The sequence below is a fragment of the Bombus pyrosoma genome, linkage group LG6 (genome assembly GCF_014825855.1).
Source record: "Bombus pyrosoma isolate SC7728 linkage group LG6, ASM1482585v1, whole genome shotgun sequence".
Classification (NCBI taxonomy): Eukaryota; Metazoa; Arthropoda; class Insecta; order Hymenoptera; family Apidae; genus Bombus; species Bombus pyrosoma.
In genome coordinates this window covers 9,402,253-9,427,172 of record NC_057775.1, presented here as the reverse complement: position 1 = coordinate 9,427,172, position 24,920 = coordinate 9,402,253, and the positions used below count along the sequence as shown (strand labels likewise).

The 24,920-nt window shown below is 36.6% G+C and overlaps 2 protein-coding genes across 9 annotated transcripts in view; one reads left to right on the top strand and one right to left on the bottom strand.

Moving 5' to 3' along the window:
* Positions 1 to 13: 13 nt before the first annotated feature.
* LOC122568491 lies at positions 14 to 3,024 on the top strand. Its single transcript, XM_043728270.1, has 6 exons — positions 14 to 330; positions 398 to 536; positions 602 to 633; positions 827 to 948; positions 1,082 to 1,233; positions 1,605 to 3,024. Exons 1-6 carry the CDS (start codon positions 174 to 176, stop codon positions 2,029 to 2,031), a joined length of 1,029 nt encoding a protein of 342 aa, XP_043584205.1. The 5' UTR covers positions 14 to 173; the 3' UTR covers positions 2,032 to 3,024.
* Positions 2,814 to 24,920, bottom strand: part of LOC122568490 (MOB kinase activator-like 2) — a 64,109-nt gene continuing 42,002 nt past the window's right edge. For 3 of the 8 annotated variants that reach the window (XM_043728262.1, XM_043728264.1, XM_043728261.1), the window contains exons 2-6: positions 17,305 to 17,923; positions 6,018 to 6,272; positions 4,453 to 4,577; positions 3,883 to 4,110; positions 2,814 to 3,417 (exon numbers count right to left, since the gene is read on the bottom strand). In XM_043728262.1, the coding sequence (XP_043584197.1) occupies positions 3,344 to 3,417; positions 3,883 to 4,110; positions 4,453 to 4,577; positions 6,018 to 6,272; positions 17,305 to 17,483 (861 nt within the window). In that variant the 5' untranslated portion in view covers positions 17,484 to 17,923 and the 3' untranslated portion in view covers positions 2,814 to 3,343. Of the gene's footprint in view, positions 3,418 to 3,882; positions 4,111 to 4,452; positions 4,578 to 6,017; positions 6,332 to 6,427; positions 6,464 to 17,304; positions 17,933 to 24,920 lie in introns of those variants that run through there. The other 5 variants (XM_043728269.1, XM_043728267.1, XM_043728266.1 and 2 more) reach the window with 4 other exon arrangements.

Below are 24,920 nucleotides of genomic sequence, written 5' to 3'. Positions count from 1 at the left end.
TCGAGCATTGAATATTGCCAACAGTCAAAGTATCACAAATAATTATGGCATTACAAACATATGAATGTAATTACATGTTCTAGTTGCTGTTACTTGACAGTTTAATTTTGTTTTAATTCGTGTTACGTTAATTTCAAGTATTATTAAATTTCTTTTCAAGAAATGTGTTTATCATGGTTTCTGGAGAAGATTGTTCATGCACGGACGCAACAGAATCTTCTGACATAACATCTCTGCAGACAGAACCTACTTATTCGGTTAATACCAATGTTAAGGAACCTCTTTGTGATCCTGTGAATAGAGAGGACGATCCTTTTCAACAACTTAACTGTAGGTACACCAGGAATTTAATCATTTAAACAGCTAGAATTCAGGTATAAATATCGTACTTATTAAGTTAAAGACTGTAAATGTCGAGAGATACATTCAGCTGTACACCACGGAGCATCTCTGGAACCGTACAAGAAAGATTTACCGAAAGAGAAGAGTCCGGTGGAGCCGTCTTCAAATCCATGTTTATGTCACGGTCACAAGATGTAATACAAGTATTTCCATTCTATTTAACAATTATTAATTAACCACATTTTTTACTTTCTAGCAGAGCTTATACTTTACCTTTGAAGTACAGAGATGGTAATTACATCAGCCTCTTAAATTATTTATCCTATCACTAACAAGGTGACCTCTATGATTTTTGTTTTATATTTGCAAATCTTATATATTCTTTATTAATTTAAACACATTGCGTCTTAACATAATCTAAATACTTTGCTGATTCTTCTTTTTTTGATCTATTTCCATATCACTTGAAATATGACTTTTTCAGATAAATCACGACTATTTTGGTGTCCCTTTAAGTGGAAGTGGCCAAGGAAGGAATACTTAGAAAGTAAAGACAAATCATACAAAGTGAAATTAACACCAAAGAAATGTCCCCATTATGCGGAGGTAGATCACAATGTACACATTAATAGAATAACATTATTTTATTTTTCCTTTTATTCTTAAGTACGAACATTAAATATAAAATGTATATAAACAATTGGTATACTTAATGCGGATAACAATGCACTTCATTTAGCCCTTCATGTGCTGTGAAATATCAGAAGGGATACCAAATAAAAAGAAACACGATGCGCCAGAATCAGTCAATACACCACCAAAGACGGAAAAGGAAAAAGTGGAAGTAACTGAGAAAATTGACATCTATTACTTCGATCATGGGAACTCTGCGTAGGTACAACCATATATTTCAATAGATTTCTTTTTATCATTTATAATTTTTATTATGCAGGCAATTGCTCTTACATAATCGTTCGATTTTATATCGTCTACACAAGAAAAATCAGAAAAATACAAACGTTTAGTTTCCAAATGACGATAATTAAACTTAAAAGCTTAAGATTTTTCGATTCTTAAATTCTAATCAAAACGGTATTGTTAAAAATATATATAAAAAAAAAAATAATAAATACAAAAAAAAAAGTTTATATATATATATATCATCGTTAAGAAATTAAAAAAAAGTAATTTTGACCATCACGTTAGCTATTTTACAGTCGTACACGTTCGTTAAAACGTAAGATCCTTCACAATCTTCACAGATATTATCAAACGACGGATTCACCGCCGATATTAGCGACCGAGAAATGCGCCGAGAAAACCGACCAAGCAGCGACTCGCTTTTGGGCCGAGATATTTGGGACTATTCATATCGGCACTGCTTTCATCACAGCGTTTATTCTACAATTGGTTCGATTTATACTTTACAGTATAATCCGACCGCTGACTGTAGGCATCTTGCAATTGTTGGCGGACTATTTTATAAAACCTCTATTGTCGATTGTGTTCAATGCCCTGATACAGCCTGTATTGATATTGTTATACAATATTGCAACGTCTTTCAAGGATCTTTGCGAGCCTATCGCAGAAGCGATAGGGCTGTTCCTACGGGAGATTGCACACGTGTGTGCGGCGATTCGAATCGTCGAGGTGAAACAGGGTACCGCTCCCTCGGTTGCTTGCACTTGATGATCGAATAGAAGAAAACGCGAATTCTCAATGACGAAGAAGGGAATAAGGTACCAAACTCATAATCCCTTCTTACGACTCGTAAAAAAATAGCACCATGCAAATGTTGGCTTAGGGAAGTTGCTTCGGAATCTCTGTTTCCAAACTAATTTATTTTAATTTTATACCTCTCTACCCTGTACTGTATCTGTCTTTCATTGTTTGAGGTTCAGAGGTGAAAAAAGGACGACCTATTATATCTAGGTGATTGACATTATCTTGGTATTTGAACGATTATGAAGGAATCGAGGTAAAACTGAACCGCGATTAAATAGAGTAAAACAAATCTAACCCATTAAGATCCAAACGTGTTTGCTAAGTACAGGCCTTTCTATTAGGCATTGTTATTTAGAATATTTACGAGGCCATATTTAGAAAGAAGAAAAAACGTTGCGAAGGAAGAAAAAGCGTTCTCTTGAACTTTCGAGATTCCAAAACTCTTTAGACAGCAGATATTGCATCGACTAAAAGGATTTTGTTGGATCCCAAAGGGTTAAGAAGTAACTAAATCCTTTTATCACATGTGCTTATAAAAAAAAAACTTAATATACAGCGTAATTTGTGCGTATGAATGGTCACGTCAAGCAAATTATAAACTTCATCCGATGACCTTCCGTAGATGATGATAAATTATCTGGATCATCGATTCGAGAAGGCATTGTCCCAGGATACAATGATGTGAACTGTAGAAGATTCGGGAACAGCTCGGTAGCAGCTGTTCGAGTTTCAACGAATATAACACATGCCTTAACACCAGGTATATATTTGGTATTGTTTAAACTTTACAATATTATCATCAGTTTCATTCATTTTGTTATTTTTTGCTTTTTTTCTTTCTTTTTTTGTTTTTACAGAACAAATTATCCTCTTATAGCAACTAACTTTGTCAATAATAATTAATAATCATCCTTCGTCTCTTTCGTATATCTTACTGTTTAATAAATTATGTACAATCTCACAAACAACAAACGGAGGAACCTAATTACATCATGTAGTTGTTCACACTTCGCTATGTACAGGTACTACTTGGTTTTTACAGAATTGCGCTTTCGCTCCACCTGCGTATGTAGTCGTTAATGCTTAAACTCTGTCGTTCGCATATTCTATTTAAAAAAACAAAATAGAAAAGAGAAAGAGAGAGGAGGGGAGAGAAATAGTAAGAGAAAGAGAAAAAAGAGAAAGTCAGAGAAGGGAAAGAATAAGGAAAGAAATAAAACGCCTATCGTCACCTAGTCTCAGGAACTGCAACCTCTTGCTTTCTGTGCATCGCGATCTAGGTGGCTGTGGTCGGAGTCTCCTGGATGGCTAAGGTCTGTGATGAAGGCGCTGATGATGATGTCGAGTCACCTGCAATTACGTGATCATTCTTAGTAAATGGTAATTTAAAACGCATTAAAAAACGTTATATCATTTTAAATACATGGAAATTCACGCGTCGAATATTTTCGCAGGTGCGCGAGAAATAAGATATTCGAGTGCTTTATCGAGTTGTAAATGTATAAGAAACGACTGCACCCAGACTATCTATTCGATAAAAGCGTTAAAAGGATCCAATAATTTCACCAATGAATCGAAGAAATATCCTTTCTATAATTAAACAACATCATCAACGTGTCAAAATGGCTACGCGTTCGAGGCTTATCGTTTTGTCCGTGGTTAATCGAGTGACTGTTCTACGTAATATCGTGAGATTTTAGTAGGTCGTATCATTCGTAACGCTAATGTTTCTTCTTAAACCGTGGTAATCCTATTATGATAATATAACGTTCCCGAGTATTACATAATAATATCGATCTCGGTAGGTAAGCTTACCCAAGAGGGCAGCTTCTAAGTCTCCTAAGATCTCCGTTTCCTTGGGATCGATAAGGTTGAAGCGTTGATTAAGGAGCGTGAGGTGGGCAAATACACAATTGAGGTGAGCGTGCAACCCCAAGAGTGCTACCTCTCTGAAGTGGCAGTGGTATATGTGTGCCACCACATGGTACAGTAGCCGCAGGATCTTACGCACTATCGATTCGAACGAGCTAGGAAATTCATTTGCTGAAACATTCAGGAAACGAACCAATTAATACGATTATGGTTTCGCCTGCATGTCGGGTCCTGTGAAACCTTGATACCACTCAATGTACTTAACTACTCGACTTCTGACTGCATGTCGCTGTAAATATAGCTTTATACTCTACTCTGTTTATTCAGTTTTTAATGACAGTTTATTGGATATTCTAAAACACGAACTACGTGAATATTAGTGCGCCGTTAGCGTTCTTACAATTTGAAGAAAATGTATTTATATACGACGCTATAAATAATCGTAAACTGTACGTTAACGACGTGTCACGACTATTTAGTCGCCGCCGTGGCAAGGTAAAACAGATAACTTACCATATTTCGTAGGAAATATAGTTTCGTCACTAACGGTGCGTTGTGTAAAAGTCATAACATAATCTATATATTGTGGCGCTGCCACTCTCGTTTTCTTCCCTTTCTCATCAAACCACAGATAAGTTCTGAAACGATAAGAAGGCGAATTACATGAGTGCGTAATAACACCCGGCGGAAATGGTAGAAATGATAAAAATAAAGGAAAAGGAAACAGATTGAGGACAAGTAGAAAACTGTTCAAAGAACAAATCCTTCCTCATTTTTTTTTCTATCTTTTCTTCCTTTCTTTTATTACTTTTCTGGGTCAGGGCAAGCATTATATTTATTGTGGACGTTCGAAGTAGATTTTGAAAGCGGATAATGTAGAATTTACTAAGGATTACTATCCGAGATAATTTATGTATTTACTATATGATACATTATTTATTGGTGAAATTTACCTGTTCCGTGAATTTCTTATTTAGAGACTTAGTGTGGAAATTAATGCTATAACGCGGAATCTTTTTACATACAGCTCAGTGAGCAAAAATTCTTAATAAATATAGGAATAAACTGTTTAACTTTCTAAATACTAAAATTACGAATTTTTTATTTTTTTAAAAAGTTATATCGGTACAGATATTGTAGAATAGCTTATAGGTGTATATATAGTAACAAATGTCCCAAATTAGTTTCATTTCTATTTTTTGCGACATCGATATTCATCCTATCTTTTTTATTTATATCCGATTCTATTTCTATCATCGATCATAGGCCTAGTTAAAAAAAGCTGTCAACGATCACACGTTATAAACTTTAATTAAGGTTAACACCTCCAGTCATGGAGGAGCAATCTGATGGTTAACGCGTGGATCAATTTGTTGGACGGCATGTATCGTGATTACTAGAACGTCTTGCGTACATCGATAAAACAAAAAAGAGAAAGGTAGCTGTATTAATCAAATAGTAGGACAAATTTCAATGAACTTAATTGGTAAAATATTGTACTGGAACCGTGTCTTTAGTTAATTTTATAGAACGCGATAGTTGTGAAATTATGAAGCAGATCATCAACTTTCAATTTATAAGAAGAATCTGTTACCTCTATCTTGAATTAATTTTGTGTTATTAACGTCATCTGTGATTATTTAAAAATGTATCACTTCATAAACAAGATATTTTAGCTGAATACAATGTAAATAACATAATCTCTTAACGCAGTATCGATTCGTACAGTTTATTTACATCCAACAACTCTGACTGTTTCGACTCATCCAAAAATCGTTCAATGTACATTCTATTTATCCCCTCGATAGTGCACGTCCAAAATCAATTGACCACTGAAGACCATTGAGGAGTGCTTGTTCAGCCATAGCGTTTAACTACCTTGTCGCTGTATCTCTTAATTTTGTCTCGCTGCGTTTACCTTATTTTTACGATCCTTTGCCCCTTTTTGTTTTACTAATTTAATACGATAGATAAAAAATTTAGATAAAAAATTGCTAAGAATCAAAAACCTTAAGACTGCAAGAATTGTAAGTTAATTTGTTAGATCGACATACGATTATTGTTCGTACGATACGCACCTTAAGCCAGGACCGGTCATATCGGGACAGCCCGTCATCGTGCAGAACTCGGATATCGTTCCGTAAACGAGATTGATGTGATCGAATAGTGCGAGAGTATGAGAGGCCAACCATTCGTTGTAGTCCAAACCGGGTGGTAAATCGACCAGCATCCTCAGGTCCAGCTCTGGCAGCTGCCTTTCAAGGGCCGCCTCCTCGAGGTACAATTTTGGATCCTCTGTAGTTCCCGCATCCTTCTCCTTTCGTCGGGCTTTTCTACGAATAGCGTGAAATCGCTCGTTTAGTTTCTCTTTGACCCTCCATCGCACAACCTGCTACCAATTGCCCAAGTAATAAAGCATATTATTGCTCAGCGTAAGGGTTTCGTGTGTCGCGACCGATCTAGCCAAATATCGATCTCAGAATGGTACCTGTGAGTGGTGATGTGGCATTAAAGAAGAAGGATTCGTAAGAGGAATTTTGTCCTGGAACGATTCGTTAATTTCAAACCATAGTTTTAGTCGAGGAGTATTATAATTGAAAAGTAGATTGAGTATCGTTTTTGTTCGTGTTCGGTATTATTATGAAAAAAATATGGTAATTCGGTTTATAATCCGGAAAGGTGAATCGTGTTCAATGTTATCGAGGAAATGTGTGAGTACGGGTTTCGATATGATAGGGGATGGATGATACGCTGTCCTCGGATGTGAAAAATGACGAATGAAAAATATTGGTTTCATTGACGGGCGTGTCAATATAAATAGTCCTTGCCTTATTGTTGATTTAATGACGCGAAATTGCACAGTTGGCGTTACAAATATTTGATTTTACTGTTAATAAAATTGCTGGTGACTATGTTACAATGTTCTATTTTCTCTCAAATAACCAATAATCTTATCTAACGAGATCATCGAAACTGGTAAAGATTAACAGACCTGAGAAAGAAATTCCAAACAATCCATCGTGCCGAAAAGCACGTTCGGTCGAACCTAACGGCGAAATTTCTCATTTCGAATCAATGACACATTATACAAAAACCGTGTAAAGGACAACCGTGCTTTTTGCGATAAAAATTCTTCTAATGGAAGCACCGAGGCCTGGCCGATGAAAGAAAGCGGTGAAAATGCGTTTCGCGAGCCTCTTCAGAACCAGAAGAGCCAAACGAAGAAAAGTAGGTACATGGAAGAGGGATGCAGCCGCGAATTCGACGTCTTGTTACAAATGACTCCTTCGATCTGTGTTTCGAGCACGCGTTATCGGCGCACCGATCGACGAACTGAACGGATCTAGAGCACGAGAAATACTCGAGGGAGAGAGAAGAGAGCGATAGTCGAGGATCGTTTTCGAGAGATCGCCACGCGAGAAACTTTAACTTGCTGCACGCACATCCAGGGATACGGGAATAGAAATCGTGCGCTCCTTTTGCCGGATTTATCGACTCCCACTAGTTTTCTGTTTTAAAGTAGTTTTATGTACTGTCGGTTGCTCCGGTAAACTGCGAGTTGAGTGCTTTCATACGATAAAAAGGGAATTGTTTATCAAAAGCCAGCAGCTATTTACCATTGAATATGTTACGAATGTAGAGATTATTAACAAATTGCAGTTCACTGATTACGTTTTCGAGTGGAAGTTGTTCGACCAGTTACTCTTTTTCTTGTACAATTTTGTTCGTTTTCAGATTATTATTTGACAAGGCATGCGATATCGGATTCACTTTTTACGGCATTGCATATTTTGAATAAAATAATCAATTAATCAATAAAATAAATAAAACTATTGTTCACTGTCGAGGAATCCTGCATTTCGTCTTCTTATATTTTACATCATTCGCTTGACTTGGAGTTTTTGATTGTATATTTATACATATACCTTTAAACAGAGATAAATCGAATGGAAATCGGATGCAAACGATACGAATCTTCACGACCAAAATTTAAACCAATTTCACTTGGAAATGCGACCAACAACCCAGTTCGTTGTATGAATGTCGCTAATGGCTGAAAGCTCCATAATTGAAGTAGTGCAAAATCCATTTTCACCATGCAACCGTAAATGTTACTCGTTTCACGTATAATTCCACAGAAGTACGAGCTATTTCTATGCCTTATATACAGTACATATGTTCATATAGAACACTGCGGATGACACGAATGTTCTACAATTTCGACTCACAGTTACCAAAGTCATTAAGATCAAAGACAATTATTACGTGTTACTACGTATTATACTACGTTAACAATTTCAGAAGCGTTAAATCTATTTCGCACAGAACACTGTTGGGTTGAAGGTAGCCCGAAGCCAGGGTTCTCTTCCGATTCTTAATTAATGTCAAATTTGAATTATACAACGAAAGTTGTATATTTACAGAGAAAGGCGACGTTCGTTCGTTGGTGGAATTTCGGACAGCGAATGTTAACGGCCGTCGCTGCACAAACGGGTTAGGTAGCGGTAGACGGTCTCGAGGCTGGCAGAGATTACGCGAACGCGAATGAACGTTGCGTCCGCATGAAATACGAGCCGTTTCGGTAGGTGGTGTATCGTGCTCGATTGCAGCCCACCGCAAGCATTAATGCACAAACATCTTGCACTCTGTTCATCTCGGCTCAGGGTTACAGCCGCCAGGTCTGCCTTAATAACGAACAACGAAGTTCGCCACGGCCTCTAGCTTTCTACGATCCTCGTTTTACCGAAGGTTACGTTCCGTTTGTATTTGTAGACACAATGCATTTGTCAACCAGCGCGCGAAATTACGCGGTTGAAGCCAATGTATACGTATTCGGCTTTGAATTACCTCTGAAAAAAAACACGGAAACCAGGACAAAACGGAAAAACTTGCGACCAGTTGCTATCCAGTGGGATCAAACGTTCGAAACACTGCGCTTGTCTCACCGCGTGTTATTTCGATAGACGTGATTCGATTAGGCAATCGTTTCTCGTTTTTGTTCCGTGTTTTTTGTGGTAGCGTAGCCCCTCTTTTTCTCTGTTTTCTTTTTTTGCTTTTTTTTTTGTAAGAAAATTAGAATTGATAATATAGACTTACAACGTTTTATCGTAAATGGAAGGTAAGAATGAGTAGTAAGGTGATATAGTGCTCAATGAAATGTAATATGGGCTCTAATGTTTAATGAGATGTAATCTAGGGTCTTTGGTGTGAAACTAAGTTACCACGTAGTAATACGTTGTCTTGTAAGTTACAGTTAAGGATTATCTAAATTGGTATACTTTTCTTTGAATATGAAACAGTACCGTGTTCTTCCTGTTCCGAAGGAGAGGAATTTTCCATATTATAACACCGTCCCTTTCGTAAAAGCTGTTAATCGTTAATATAATACTGTTGTATATTCGATGAACAAACGCGAGATCGTAAGTTGTCAATATAGCACTACATTTCTATCGTAAGACTCGTGTCGCAATGCGAGAACCAAGAGAAATGGCTATGACCTTGTTTGTCTTCGTCATAGATATACTATACGATTGGCGAGGTCTTAAAACAGCTTATTTAGCTTGCAATTCGTGGAACGATTTGATGTTTGCAAATATCGAAATCTCTATGATAGCAAATATTTTAATGGAAAACATAGCGAATATAAACGTCAGTGAACCGAGCCGACAGGACTTTTAGAATACACGAGAAAAAATTAACTTCTGGAAATTAATATTTAACACGATATTCTCACTTTTTTGCATAAATCTGACAAATTTTCTACGCAATCAAAATTTCGACGCGAGAGCAGAACATCGTTCTTGTTTAATAGTATTTCATTAATCTGGAAAGCATCGATTACCGTGCAAACAGCAATAAGCGAGTCGTAAAGCATGGTTTGCGACACATTTTAGATTAGGTATTATTTCGCACGTTGCATCTTTGATTATAGGGCGCGTGGCATGTGATTCGCCTGAAATTACATTCCATTGATTTCGGTATGAATGAAGACTAATTATCGAGCTTGTAGTCACTGGCACGCGACGTTATTCAGCGCTGGTCATTTTAAATGATCTATTGATACGTTATCAGGCGACTGATTTATGCGAACGACGAAATAATCGATCTTAAAAAATATTCTCATGATACTCGATATTCGATGATAACTGAAATAAATAAATAACCGAAGGAACGAAAGAAGGTGAAAAATGTAAGATAACGTTCGTAGTAATTTACAACGTATATATAGTATATATTGATTTTATCACGATTTGCAAATGTAATTGAGGAAGGAGAGATAATAAACCTTATTTCTCTGTTTGGGTTACTTGGAGCAGAATAGCGAGACGTTTCACAGAACAGGTCTGAGGTTTCAAGCGAAGAATAGGTTTTCATTAACGCGCATTTTGAGCTCGTAATTATATTTTGAGCATTTATTATGCGCGAAGAAAGGCAAAACGGAAGCTGGCCACAAACTATTCCGTGGACGAACTCTTTTGATTTCTATAACCTCGATTCTGAATGAATTATTACCGCGAGCCGCTTGAAAATCTGCTTGGCATAATGCGCTCCATGCATTGTTTCGGCCGCTATATTTTTTCCACATAGATTTCCACAACGATAAAAATATTTTTATAAACTAATAATTCTGGTACCTTTGTCATCTCTGTTCGAACCATGATCTATGTGTCGAACAATTCGTTAAAAAAAGAAACGACCGAAGGTAATCGATATGAAACGAAAGAGTCCTGTCGCAATCGATATATTCGTGGAATTGGAAGAACGTACTATACCGGTACGTCGGTGGAAAACAAATTAAAGGGCAGCGTGTAACTGAAAAAAGGACAATATTATGTTGGCCTAAATGCACTTTGTTCGAAAGGTCGCTCTTTGCCGTGATTTTCCTCGTCGTTTCTCCTGTTACCCATCCTCTTGCATATATCGTCAGCTCCCGCGGCGAATTTTGGAACACATTCAAACTCATTAGCCTGGTATCGCTAATACTGCCGGCAATATGTTCCTACAACGGCACCGCATTCGCGTCGATTCTCTCCTTGATAGTTACGCGTAATGAGGATATCAAGAGGGAAAAGATCGATAACAAAGTATTGTACGTATAATGTGGTGGCTCTCGAAATCCACAGCCAAGGTTAATTTTATTATATCGTTACGACAAAACGTCTCTGAAAGCAGAGATCCACCGTAGCAGAGTAGCGTATATTCCTACAACACGTTACTTTATTCAATTGTTTGCAACAAGAATTACAATGCACCGATAAACATTGCAATTTAATATTCGAAATTATATACAATCATCGTCTACTAATACGTACTCCGCTATCTGATACTTATTTGAACACGTCGAATAAACTTTTCTTGAAAAAAAAAAAGGAAACTATGGCTGATGTTCACGGAAAAACGTTTCACTCGGAAGTAGACTAAATAGTCAACCGAAAGTGAAGTGCAGGAAGGTAAACTCGCACACGGTTTTCCGACAATCGCTAGACCCGAGCGAGCATGTTTCGAAATGTGCACTCACGAGAAGAGGCGATGCACTTGTGGCCGCCTCTTCTTCTGTCCGCTCGGATGTCTCGTAATTAGCAAGTTTCCATCCGGCAGTCCCGGAAATTTCACGATGCTTCCTAACTTAAACCGAAAAATCAAACTCGTGGTTTAATGTAGGTTACACATGCACGGTAAACTGGACAGCAAACGAAATCGTTTTAACGTTGATTGAAATTCATCTGCAATTTTAATCCTGACACCGGTAGAAACGTATTTTAGTTTAAGAGTAAATGCATTAATCCCATCCTAATCCAGGGCAACCTACCTTAGCCGAAAGGAATTCAACATACACTTGTTCCAAGGTTATCCAAATATAATTCAAAACTGAATTCAATTTAATTCGTCCTAATTGAATCTAAACGAGACGAATCTAACCTTAATTCAATTTCACTTTACCTAATAAATGTCTTTTAACGTCACGCGACTCGGAAGTTACATAAACTACTCTATTTATACGAAGAAAAATTGTAATTGTAATTTCATCTCTTTTTCTTTTTTTTTTTTAATGAAGCGTATCATCTAATTCCATTTATAAACAGAAAAATTATAATTGTAATTTTATCTTTTTAAACGAAGTTCGTCGGTCAACCAAACATTTTCGAAATTAAATTACATTAAGAAAAACGAGAAACCTACTCAACTCTTATTTTAATTCCAACCTCAGTATAATACCTAAAAATATTCTCCGCTTCGAATTGCGTTTAATTATAATTTATGTTATGTATTTCTTCAAATTAGATACGGATCGACTGTGCTTCGATAAAACCAAGGTCCCTGAAACTTCGCCAAACGATAAAATATATGTCCAACTGTCGAACGATAACATGTGTTCCGTACGTGTTAATTAACTTTTAGTAAAGCAGAGTCGAGGCAACTTGTTTCGATTCTCGATCCAACAATCCTTTAATCCACGTTTAACTACAATGGTGGCCACGTTATAACTTGAATCTAACTGCCAATGGTCTCCAAACTATTTCGTATAATGCCAACAATAAGTAGACGATTCGAATTATTCGAGTTACTTCGGCGAGGAACGAATTTACTTGTAAAAATAGCGCGTGTACGAAGATTATATTTTTTATAATTAAACTGCACGTTAAATATTTTCATTAAAATCAACAGCGTCAATTTTTAACATGTCGCGGGATAAATTCCTAATAAGGTCGCGGGAAAATTCTGCGATGTATTTTTAATTGAAACCTGTGATTCATTTATCAACGTTGCGACAAGACGCGAGTCCGCTCTTTGAATGGAAACGATGTTACTTTTTAATTAGAATTCACGGTTTCTGCCATGACGATGATGTTATTACACCAGCGCTGGAATCTCTGGTTGCCTGCGAATTTCAGGCATATTTTAAAACGTAGTTAATCGACTGATTTTATAACTGTGAGAAACGAGATAATTTGATCAGAATTTTACTTCTGCTTGTTACTGTAGCTGCGGATGGAGTTTGATTTATTTAAGGAGGATACTAACATCCGCAAGGCGGTTCTACCAACACGTCGTCTATAATTTTTCACCACGACCCTTAAAAATTTAACGCTCAAAGGACAGAAAGCTTGAAGGAGATACGCTTCTTCCTTTCATATCCAATTGTATAACTTAAATTGAATAGATTAAGATCGAATAAGAGAAAATCGACGAGCTTTTCTCAAATACGAAAATATTTTTTCCCAGTCGAATTTAAAACAAAGACGAAGACAAAGACAGCATTACGATTTGCAAACTCGTCGATATCACGGTTCACCCATGTTCTACATTCTAATTGCGCTTCATGAGCAACGACTACTAATCACATTGTGTACAGAACATTACATCTTTAATCGACTAGCACCGGTTGGCTAATCAGATTAACGAATTATCGGATTTGTACAGGAGCAAATGGTCTTTACGAATAGCTCCATTCAATTCGCTTTTAATCTATCATTTGAGTCGTTGGTCGGGAATTTTCTTATTGCCGCTTTCTTCGTTCTTCCTCTCCTAAGAACAAATGAAGCTTCTTCCCGGACAAAAGTTAATTGATTAAAGTTCCTTTATTCCCGCCGCATTCCTCAATCGAATCAATGCAATGGCACATGGTTTTTCACGCTCAACTTACAAACTTTGCTCGACTTTTGCTACAAAAACAGGAAATGTATCAACGTTTGATTAGAACCGAACGTAATCGATTCATTTTTCTAGTTTCTTCTCTCTTCTTCTTTTAATTTCGATTTTGCATGTTTTTCTAGATCGCCAGATTCTAGGCCGTCGGATTCTAGGTCAACCGATGAAGTAGTTTATTTGATTTCTATGTTTTTCGAATGTGCTATAGATCTTCAAGGCTGCGGTGAATTTGATTAATGGTACATCATTGTTTGAGACAGGTCTTACCGGTAGATTTTGACAATTTTGACCAGAATTCTTTTTAAAAAAATTGATACAAGGTAAACATTTGTTATTTATATCAAATAGAACTAGAAGTTTATTACGAGCACAGAATATTAATGATTATTTCGACAAATATTTCTGACGAAGAATCGTTTTTCAATGTTCAATCCTTTAGCGAATACAAATATTCGAAAGAAATAAAAAGAATTTAGTTCGTACCTCTCAGAGACTTAATAGAGTACGTAGAGAATCGAGAGATAACAAATAATTGCAAATCACAACGAAAAGTGAAATAAAAAAAAAAATCGTGAACTGTTGTTCGAGAGAAGTGGCGACGAGTGTTCGATGTTTTCACTTTGTACCTGAACTCTAACAAGGAATTGTGTAATCATTTTCCTGTTAGCCGCTAAAATGCTCTATTCGCATGCAGTATAACCAGAGAGCCACAAAATTCAGCCACGTCTACACGGGTCAAAGCATCGGTCCTTTCCTCTATATTATAGAAGCTCATGCCACCGGAAAGAAGCTGCGTTTGTTTGGAAAAAACTGGCCGAATTTGCTCTTTCAAATTGATTCCGTTGACCATCCTTCGCTTTTCGCACTTTCGTCATTTTGGTTATTGCCAGTTTTGACCAGATATCGCAAAACAATAAAACATCCAGTCGCCGCTAGAAACTACGACAGAGATGAAAATATCTGACTGCTCGAGGCCAACTTTTTATTAGTTTATTATCGTATCGAAGATTCTTATCTCTTCACTTTTTTTTTTTTAAATATCTATCCATCTTTTTCTCTTTTAACTCAAATTTGTTTGGTTCCGAAAGCTTAAAAGATCAATGAAGAAAAATGGCGATAACTGGGACTCTTAAAATTCAGGTTTTCCTACACCTACCTTGTTCGAGATTTGTCGATCTAATTCCAGTCTATCTAATCCAGATGTCTTCTCACGTGATATATTAAAACAGAACTATGAAAACTAATAATATTTTATTGGCCTCGAGCGTTCAAAATATTTAATCTTCGTAACGATCCTTATCTCTACTCTATTTATCTAATGGAAAATCGTTCACTTAAACATTTTCTGGTAACTTCCATTAAATTCCTGTCGATCAAGATCGATCTGGACAATGTGAACGCTAGATATATTTGAAAAATTCCATTCGACTTCGAACCTTAATAATATAAAATGCCGCCATAATAATGCGATTGGATTTTCTTGCGCGCTCTCTTTTTCCTGCTTAATCGCCACCGGCCACTGCTCAAGCGTGTTACCGACTTATCTTTCTTCGCCGGTTCTCGGTATACGTTGCAAGTATGTATTGCATTTATGCGAGTCAGAAAAACTTGCGTGTTCTAAATCTTTGAATGATGTATAGCAGTTCTTCTATACTGTTTGAAGATATTTCATTAAGTTCAACGTACGCTGTCGTCTGACTGTGGACTCACCATTTTGAATTTTATTATAACACTGATACGTGCAATGTAATTCTCTTGCATAGAGAGTACTAAAGAAATGATACAATGCTATTGCGTCTAAATCAGTTCTGTAATGTTGCGTAAATAAAAATTCCAGATACAAACAATTTTTATAACAAAATCTTGGAAAAGATCATTTACAAAAAATCGAACGAGAAAGTGATACATTCGAAGCAACGATAAAAGATCGACGAAAAAATTTACGCGTCTAACGTGATATTGGATTACAAGCTCGTAACGATAATGCACGTTTATTGACGAAGTAACACACCTAACTTTTCCAATTTTAATATCGTGCAACAAGGAAGGTTCCCTTTCCCGAACGAACGCACTCCTATTTTCGGCTCCATTAAAATTTGTTTCCAGAGATTTTCAAAATTATTTGCCGCTCTTCGATATAATGTTTGATCTTTATGCCGAATAAGCGACGGATTCGAAATAGAAAAAAAAAAAGAAACCTGAAAATATATTATACGTAACCTAGACCAGCAAAGCGTTAAACAATGAAGAATTTTCGATCTTCGATGCTCAATCAGAGAAGTACATATGTATGCCATGCAATAAAACATAACGAACAATCTTCAGCCGGCCATACAGAGAAATATATATATATATATATAACAAAGTAGATGAAAAATCATGATACAATCGGAACTAAGACAATTTTTTTCATAATAAGATAATTTCTTTTCATGAATTCGATGGTGGCATTATCCTATTTCCGGTTGCATCGCTGTTTCCTGTTAATCCTTCGTGCATAGTATAAAAATAAAAGACGCCGAGAGATAATATCTCAATAACTATGAAATTTACGTTTCATTATACTTTTTAATGTACGAAGTATTAAATACTTAATCTTTTAAAGATATTTCTGTTCTCTCGTATCATATGAATTATAATGAATTTTAATGTAAAATACCAAGACACGTTCATGCCAAAGCGAGCGTAATAATACAAAAATTTCTATTTTTTGTAGTCGTTGAGATGTTGACTCGCAACAGCTTTAATTTTACACCATGCATATGCAAAATGTCTCCAAACGACGGACACTGGCTTGTCTTTGAATAAGAAATGCAATTTGCATCACAAAAAGCTGCGACAAACATTTAGATTGAAGAGATATCTTTATGAGAAGATATCTTTATGTTACATTTCACTGTCACATTCAAGCTAATAAAAATATGTTATATAAAATTTTGTCCGGGCGTAGCAGCCTTCTGATTCTCGATATTTCACTAGATAATGCAGGGATGTAGCATTTAACTGCTAAAAATAAGTTTTAAAAAATCCGTCAATGATCCAGATTGCACGACTCGCGGCTCTTTCCCTATTCTTTCTTTCAGAAACTTCTTGAAAGTGGAACAGTTCCCACAACTACGCCTTCAAATTACTTCGAACTTTAGTCTTTACTTATAATCCAAAAGCGACCACACTGATTAGACTCAAGATAGTAGGATGCTACTTCAAATTTAGGTAGAAGGTATCACGATCGTTCCATTAAAAAAAAAAAAAAAAGAAAAAAAGAGGTAACAGCATATTCGGATAGAAAATTATCAGAGAGGCTATCTGATAAAACATTTTACGACAACGACCTGCCTAAGCCCGATTATTTCAGTGAACCGTTCTATACGTAATGTATAATTTAATTTTACAATAGATCGTTTGCCGATAATCTTCCTTCTATTCCTACGATATTACACTCGGAACTTCCGGTATGAGAAATACTGGCCTAACCTTAAGTCGAACTCGATTTGTTCCTTATTTCCATAAATAGGTGGTTAGTAGCCATTTACTACTCAACGTCAAGCCAGAGCCCTCTATGTCGAAGACATTTCCGTACAAGTACACATGTGTACACGTACGATATTGAAATATAAACATATATAAATATATAAATATATATATAGATATATAGATATATATGTATGTACATAGAGATCTAGAGACGAGATGGAACTAGACGGAGGGACTCACGCGACAAGCTCGCCGAAGAACCTGATCTTCCTGTGGCAGGTGTCGAGGAGGGAAAGACGCGAGGAGACGGTCGAGCTGGTAGCAGCGCCGTGGTGGACCGGCGTCGGTGGCGCCGACAGGGTCGAGGACGTCGAGGCGGAAGAATCCTGGAGAACGACGCGCGCCGGCGAGCGCAGCATCGCTGTCGTCGTGATCGTCGTGGTTGAAGACGATCTCTTCGGCGCCCCGTCCTCGTGGCCGAGGATCTTTTCACGTACGCTGGGTATGCACCAAATCTTGTTCGGTTCTCATCGAACACCGGCTGCGACACCAATTATCGCCTGGTGTTCTCGTCCTTGGTCAATCCCAACAACTATCCTCAAACTTCACCCCTCCACCGATAACAACTACTCTGTCTCTGTTAATTCTACTCCTTTCTTTTCTCTATTTTTCCTTTCTTTTCTTTTCTCTCTTTTTTCTTTTTTTTGTTTCCGAAAATATTCAAAGTCTTTTTCAATCGAAATTGTCTCACAGTTTCCGTTCGAGCAAACGATTCGTCTTAATGCATTTTTTTAGGACTGTTCGATGTACACGAGGTAATACACACGTTGTAGAGTCGTTGTCTCGCTGGCAGATCCATCTGTTCCGCGCAGAAACATGATCGACGCCATGTCTGTAGTTAGCGTGGCGCCACTATCGGTCCAAGATCAACGAAGAGGGAATCCGGTCGCGGTGACGCGTGCCAAGTCCGTCTCGATTATCATTGAACTTGAGTCGCTCTCGATTCGCGCGAGCTCCAGCTGAACCACAGCTTTCTCTCTCTCTCTCTCTCTCTCTCTTTCTCTCACTCTCTCTCTCTCTCTCTTTCTTTCTCACTTTCGCGGTATTCTGGGGGGAACAATCGTTCGTCGACGTCTAAATAAAGAGTCCCCGCTTGCGATTTCGACCGAGAAGATTTTAGTGCACCGTACCGACGATGCCACTACAATCTAAGCACATACTCACCCCTAAACGCGTGCTTCCTCGATCGAAATCGAAATCGGGGACACGCTTAAACATCGTTCAAACACCTTTCTACGCGAATTACCGGATTTTTCATTAATCCGGGTAACTTTCATGATCATATGGCACGATGCGTTTCACCGAGGTAGCTTTAAAATGGTTTCGAATAAAACGAGTTTGTACTCGTTGGATGGCGTTTGAGAGGGCTGATAAGAGCGGGTGATGTATCTTCATGGAACGGATTCGTTCATTCGACGCTGGAATTTAATGATCGAAGATGACGCTGTTGTCGTATAAAAATATCGCTTTTGCTAACATTTATGCATGGCATATCGTTGAACGTGAAAGGATTGCGAACAGAGCTTGACGTTATATGTAAAATTTGATTATTCGATTGTCAAATGCACGAAGAATCGTGACAGTGGTTATGGATGAGATGTTTTTCGTAACAAAAGTATTTTTTGGCGAATTATTGAAACAAAAAGCAACGCGTAGGGTAAAAGGGAAAAGAAGAAGAAGAATTCTATGTTACTAGCTTGCATTTGTGGAATTCTTCGAAGGTACGAAGGCATTTTTATCCTACTTCGAGCAGATATGAAGTATGCAGAATGAATGGCTCGAGAAAAGTGTCGTGTGAAACGATTACTATATATCTCATTTTTCATATTTCTGCGCAGACATGTGGTGCAAAATGTAATGGACAAAGCACAAAGATGTCTTGGGATAGCTTCGAATAAATATTCTGCTTGCGAATAACAAAGGAGAACGTAGAATTCATTTCTTCTTTTATATCTTTTGGCAATGCAAAGTATGGGATAAGTAAAAAATCTCGTCAGTCTATTTACATCCGATTTGTTTAAGTTTAGGCTTTTCTATATATATATATATAAAAAAAAGAAAAACTTTTTGTGTGGCGGAATAAGAAATCAATCAAGAGGATACTCAAATACGCGAGAAAATCAATGATATACCGTATCGACGTGGCAATGAAGGCCGTTTCTAAGATCTTACGTAGACTGGTGCTTCGAGTTAAAAATAACCGTGTTATAAAAATAAATATTTTTAAGACACGTATTTATTGTTCGCTTTGAGATGTAAAATATGTCCTAACTTTCGAAATAGCACTTCCTATATATACAATCGGCTTTAAAATAAATTTAAATACATTTTCACTTTGATAACATGATAATCGATAACTGTCAATTGTTAGATTAATTTATTCAAATTAAAGAAATTTATTCTAGTAACTCAAATCTTGCCTAAAAATCCAATTCTAATTACTTCGTTAATATTCAACTCTACCACGTTTCAACTCTAACGAACATTTTCGATATGTTGTCCGAGAATAAGTCAGTTCAGAATTCAGAACGAGTTTCGCGAGGCATCTCTCATTTCAGACAGGACAACGTCCTCTGGAACGATCGCGAGGCTAAAAACGCTTGGGGAGACAAAAGAGAGAAGGTTCGGTTCTCGAAGGCGAGCGCGTTCCTTGCCGAAATCGAAACAGGCCACGAGGACGATCGCGATTACGACTCTTCGCTTGCTCGTTTTCTATCCCCCTTCTCTAGGGTAGAAATACGGCGGAATTTTTAGAATATGCGCCACTGGACCATCGCCAAAATTCTCTGTGCAACTGACTCACGGATAGCTTCGAGATCCTCCGAGGATCGCGAGAAGTGTGTTTATATGTCTCTAAACTGAAAGATATTGCGCTACTGACCTTAGAACCGTGTGTGAAACTTTAAGAATTTACGTCCTGGTTAAAAAATCAAGTTCGATCGAAATGAAGAAAAGAAGAACGGACGATTGAACAGATGCAGCAGGAACACTTGGATAATATAACTAAATATCGGAATTGAATTACTTGTTAAATACAGCGAGATTCAGATATTATCGAAGAAATGAAAGTGTGCGTAGTAAGAAAGAAAGATAGGAAATGCAATAATTGGGTCGAGATTGCTCGATGGCTCTTGGTCGCTTCGTTTGTCCGTATATCGAGATAATCAAATGCTATAAGAGACAAATAGGTAGGATTTAACAGAAATGGCTGTAACAGATGATCTGAAACAACGCATTGAAGAAGCTATTAGGGTAGCAAGGCCATTGCAATAAAACCACCCCTCGATAGAACTAAAGCTTAATATGGGATAAAGACTGCCGCTGATCAAGGTCTCTAGCTGGTTCTCATATATCGTTATAATCGACAGTTTGACATCTAGAGATAGCGCGATCTACCATTAATCACGTTATAAGAATAAATTTGATTTGTACTCATTAGCCAGTATCTTTATATTTTTCAAATTTTCTTTCATTTGCTTATCTGATACATATACAATTGCATTTACATAACAGTTAGAAATAATACTAACATGGCATCGCTGCATCATACGATTATTTATTCTCGCTCGTCGGAGTAAATTTCAATCGATAGAGCGTCTCTAGTTGCAATCCAATAAACAACCGGTGACCTGATTGAATTAGTCATGAGAACGTAGTTCACACACCACACCCATCTTGCATTCGCGTGTGTGTTTTAAACAGTCCTTTCGCTGTATCGAGTGAAAAATAGTCTAACGGTTCGTGCCAATAATATCGGTAAACCTCCCATGTTAACCGAACCTTGATGTAGACCGCTTCCGGTAAAAGCTTTGGATTTGCTATATGTCGAAAAGGTTTCCAGAAGAAAATACTCATACGATAACAATATATTATATCAACGTTTTTTTAAATATAATAAATTGCTTTGATATGTATTTTTAAATATCGAATAAAGTGTGTAGTAATATATATATAAAAAAAAAAATAAAAATAAAATACAGAAAGCATCTGCCGTATTTTTCGAACTATTTCCATGGCTTTACACCTGTCATAAATTTCCCACGTGATATTTAACAGATTTCACACTGTTAGAATTTCACGGACGGCTTTTGATATTGTACGCTTTGAATATTTGCTATTGCATCGAGTTACCTATGGAAACGGATGAAGTCCCAATATGCGAAGTTAAACTAAATAAAGTTCCGGTTGGTTCGATAGGAAACCGCAATGATGTAACGCGGAAGTATAAATAGAATTACATTCTCGCAGTAAATTAATAACAACGTTTAATTGATAAATTTGATGAAACGTGATGTTTCTTCCGTTATCTATTACTTAAAATCGATAGTATAATTTTATGGAATTTTTAACAATTTGTCTTGAAGGGAAAAATTCTTTTGCGAATAAAAGGAAAAAAAATCGGTCTCGCACGATCTTAGACATTTAAGTACATTACGGCGTGAATTATTCCCACAAATATATTGTTAAAAAAAACGTGGAGCTCATATTCATATCGCAGAACGTCTGGAAAAGTGTATTCTCACTGAAAGGCTGTTCAAAGCATTCAAATAATTCGCTTTCGTGATTCGGAATCGTGGCACGAATACCCACCCGAACTTCCGGAAATTTATCAACTCCTTACACACTAGCAGGTATATTTCACTGTATAACCAGAGTTCCAAGACCAGATATCATTCTTGGCTGCACCAAATATCAGAAAACTCAACCAATCATTTGAACGTCGCGTGCGTGGGAAGCTTTATATTCCACTCGATATATTTCCATGTTCCTTCGCGTCACTGTTTCAATTCCAACGACTAAAAGATCGTTTTTCGTTACGTGCATAAATAAATATTTCTACGAATCGACCGTGCGTACTGCTACAAGATTATCTTATAAACGACAAACGTTACTTTTTATGATTTATACTTAATTATTATTTAAGAGAAATATTGTGTTCGACTATTCCCGATAAAGAAGTTCTTAATATGTAAGAAGAAGGTCGGCGTTGTATTATCAAATTTGATAAAAGAAATTATTTATAAAAAAAAAAAAGGTTGAAATAAGAATGAAAGTGATGGAAAATTAGAGCGTGTCAAAGAAATCTCGTTCTTTGATAAAGTTTTGATAAAGTACATTAACCTAATTACAAGAAACTGATATCGCGCGAGCGAAACGCAGAAGTTAACCAAGACAATGTCTCATCGGAAGATTTCTCGACCCAGCTGCGTTTAATATTCGCGATCCACGACAAACAATTCTCAAGGCATTGAACTACATTAACAAACATTCCCTGCCAAATGTTCTATAGTGTTTTCCCTCGCCTTTTTAATAATATACAGTATATTTTATTTGACATGATCACTGCAGATGTTCCCATTGTCCCCTAGTAGCACGAAAACATATGAGAAAATGGTTAATGAGAAAGTATAATGTTAAAGTCGATAAATTATTTCTGTCAAGATGGCGTCATTTCAGATCTCAAGGTTACCATCTTTTTTTAGAACGCAACTATGAATATTCTGCCGTATCATAATATGTACTCATGTAAGTACAAAACACTAAAGGTGTATCAATAATATTCTTAGAGGGAACAAACACTTAAATGTTTGTGGATAATTTTCTCACAATTAATAATCTTCGAACTATGTTACATATTTGAAATTCCGCCAAAAGAGCGATACCTACTCTATTGATACTGGTGTTTATATAAACGCAAGTTTGTGGGAGATCCAATTAAAAAAAAAAAAAAGAAGCGAAGCGCCCGATTTAACGCTAATTCTTCGAGAAAAACATAAGACTGTAAGTTACATACATCTATAGCCGAACGGTCGCAACAGTCCCGATTATTTCCTCAGACGTTTCGCGCGATAAAACCGAGACATTATTTACGAACGAAATATGGAGCTTCATAACCGGCCGCACACTGTACCGCAGTTTTCTTTTTTCAGGGTCGAAATAATACACAATGGAGTTAGGCAGTACTCGTAATCCGTGGCTTCCGACTTATGTGTGCGAGGAAATAACGAGCGTGCATCGAACGTGCGAGTACACTGGGATCGTAAATTTGGCTCGATTTATTGAGCCCTCAAGCGCGATTAAAGAAATGACCGCCGGGTTCCGAGCATCCGCGATATTTATCGCCTGTTTTCTTGCGCGGTGTGATTTCTTGAGGATTCGATCCAGCAGTACATAGAAGTTTGCTTAATTATTTGGAAAATTGTCAGAGAAAGATACGATCTAGAGAAGAGGGAATTTTCGTATGAACGCGACGATGATATCGTATTGATATATCGATTTCTGCTGAGGTAAAATTGCGTTAGTTTGTAGAATAGCAATGATTCTTATATCGTTGGTAAATTTTTGCTAAATTAAATTTCATTGTCAGACTGATAGGTAAATGCAATGGCAGTAGAATGATTATTTAACAAAATACTATTCAATGTCGCTGTGGCCGAGCTGATAAGATTAAAAACCACTTGAAAGTAGATACAATAATGAATAATAAACGTTTGCATTGAATTACGAAATATGCGTACATCGTGTATGTGATAACGAGATAGTAAACAAAACGAACTAATATTTCACTATGTATTTTTAGTATTAACTATAGAATAATATTATAGAATTTGCAATCAACACCATGTGGCAAACATACAGAATATTCGATACACATTAGAATTTTGAACAGTACATTTGACCTATATTTCATACGCAAATGCGAAATAAATATTCAAATATTTAGAATTCATAAAATTTGTTAGCGGGTAACATATTCGTATTGATAACGTCAGGACGACAACGAAAGAAATAAATTTTCGTTTGCAGCGCAAATTTTTCTTTTCATTTTGAAACGATGAAAATTTTATCCCAGCTTCGAGTATTATTATAAAAAATACAAAATTCATCCGATCGAATTACAGGTACGAAAAATAAATATTGGAAAAAAAATTAATCGATAGGATGTAATTGGGAGCTTCGCTTATCAACGCGTGGAAATGTTCATAAATGTATCGAACACATGCAGTATTTTGAGCACGAATTGTGCGTCATCATTTCCTAGAAATTTTGTACGCACATACGTAACTGTATTTCTTCTAATACGTGACATTTGATAGAACGTTCCACTGTTCTTTCATTCCCCACAAGCTAAATTAAAGCTAGATTACCCCGTTTCATTTAGCTTTATCGCGTTATCAACGAATGAAAATTTCAATTCTTTTCGTGAATAATTCAAACGAAGATTAACTTTCATGTTATCAATCTATTATCGAAGTTAGCCTTGCAAAAGGAAATGCAAAAGAATCAGTGAATGAGATCACACGTAGGTGATCGAATAAATGAATAGGAAGACGTACTATGGTTGTTCGATGCATGTTGAAGCGTAGGAGTCGATTTATGAGAATAGATTTGCGTAATACAGTTGTTCACATTGTGAAAAACAAGACTTTGTGTAACGCTCCATATTCGTATTTATCTTTTCGCTCATTTTATAATGTTCTACTCCGTGAATTGAAATTATCATATTTGTCAATAGCTGTATTATTCTCTCGCGCTTTTATTATATTCCTACGGCTATGGATCGATCAAATATCGAGGAATAAAAGAAAATAAGATTCCAAGGAGTATCAAAACTCTCATAAAAGCGAACGCAGAACGCTCGAGTCTACCTCGACACGTGTTTTCGCCAGACAACACGTGTAAGACTTTCGAATCTCGGTGAAAAACGTGGATAGAGAATTTACATAACGAAAGGGAAAACACGATAAGACGCGTTTTAATGCAGTAATCGTAATTGGATGAAGGGTATTAAAGAT

Excerpts from the sequence above, each read along its gene's own strand:
- LOC122568491 (XM_043728270.1), top strand. The coding sequence starts at position 174 with ATGGTTTCTGGAGAAGATTGTTCATGCACGGACGCAACAGAATCTTCT. Across the intron at positions 537-601 it reads TTATGTCACGGTCACAAGAT|AGCTTATACTTTACCTTTGA; the intron begins GTAATACAAGTA and ends ACTTTCTAGCAG. Across the intron at positions 634-826 it reads ACCTTTGAAGTACAGAGATG|ATAAATCACGACTATTTTGG; the intron begins GTAATTACATCA and ends TGACTTTTTCAG.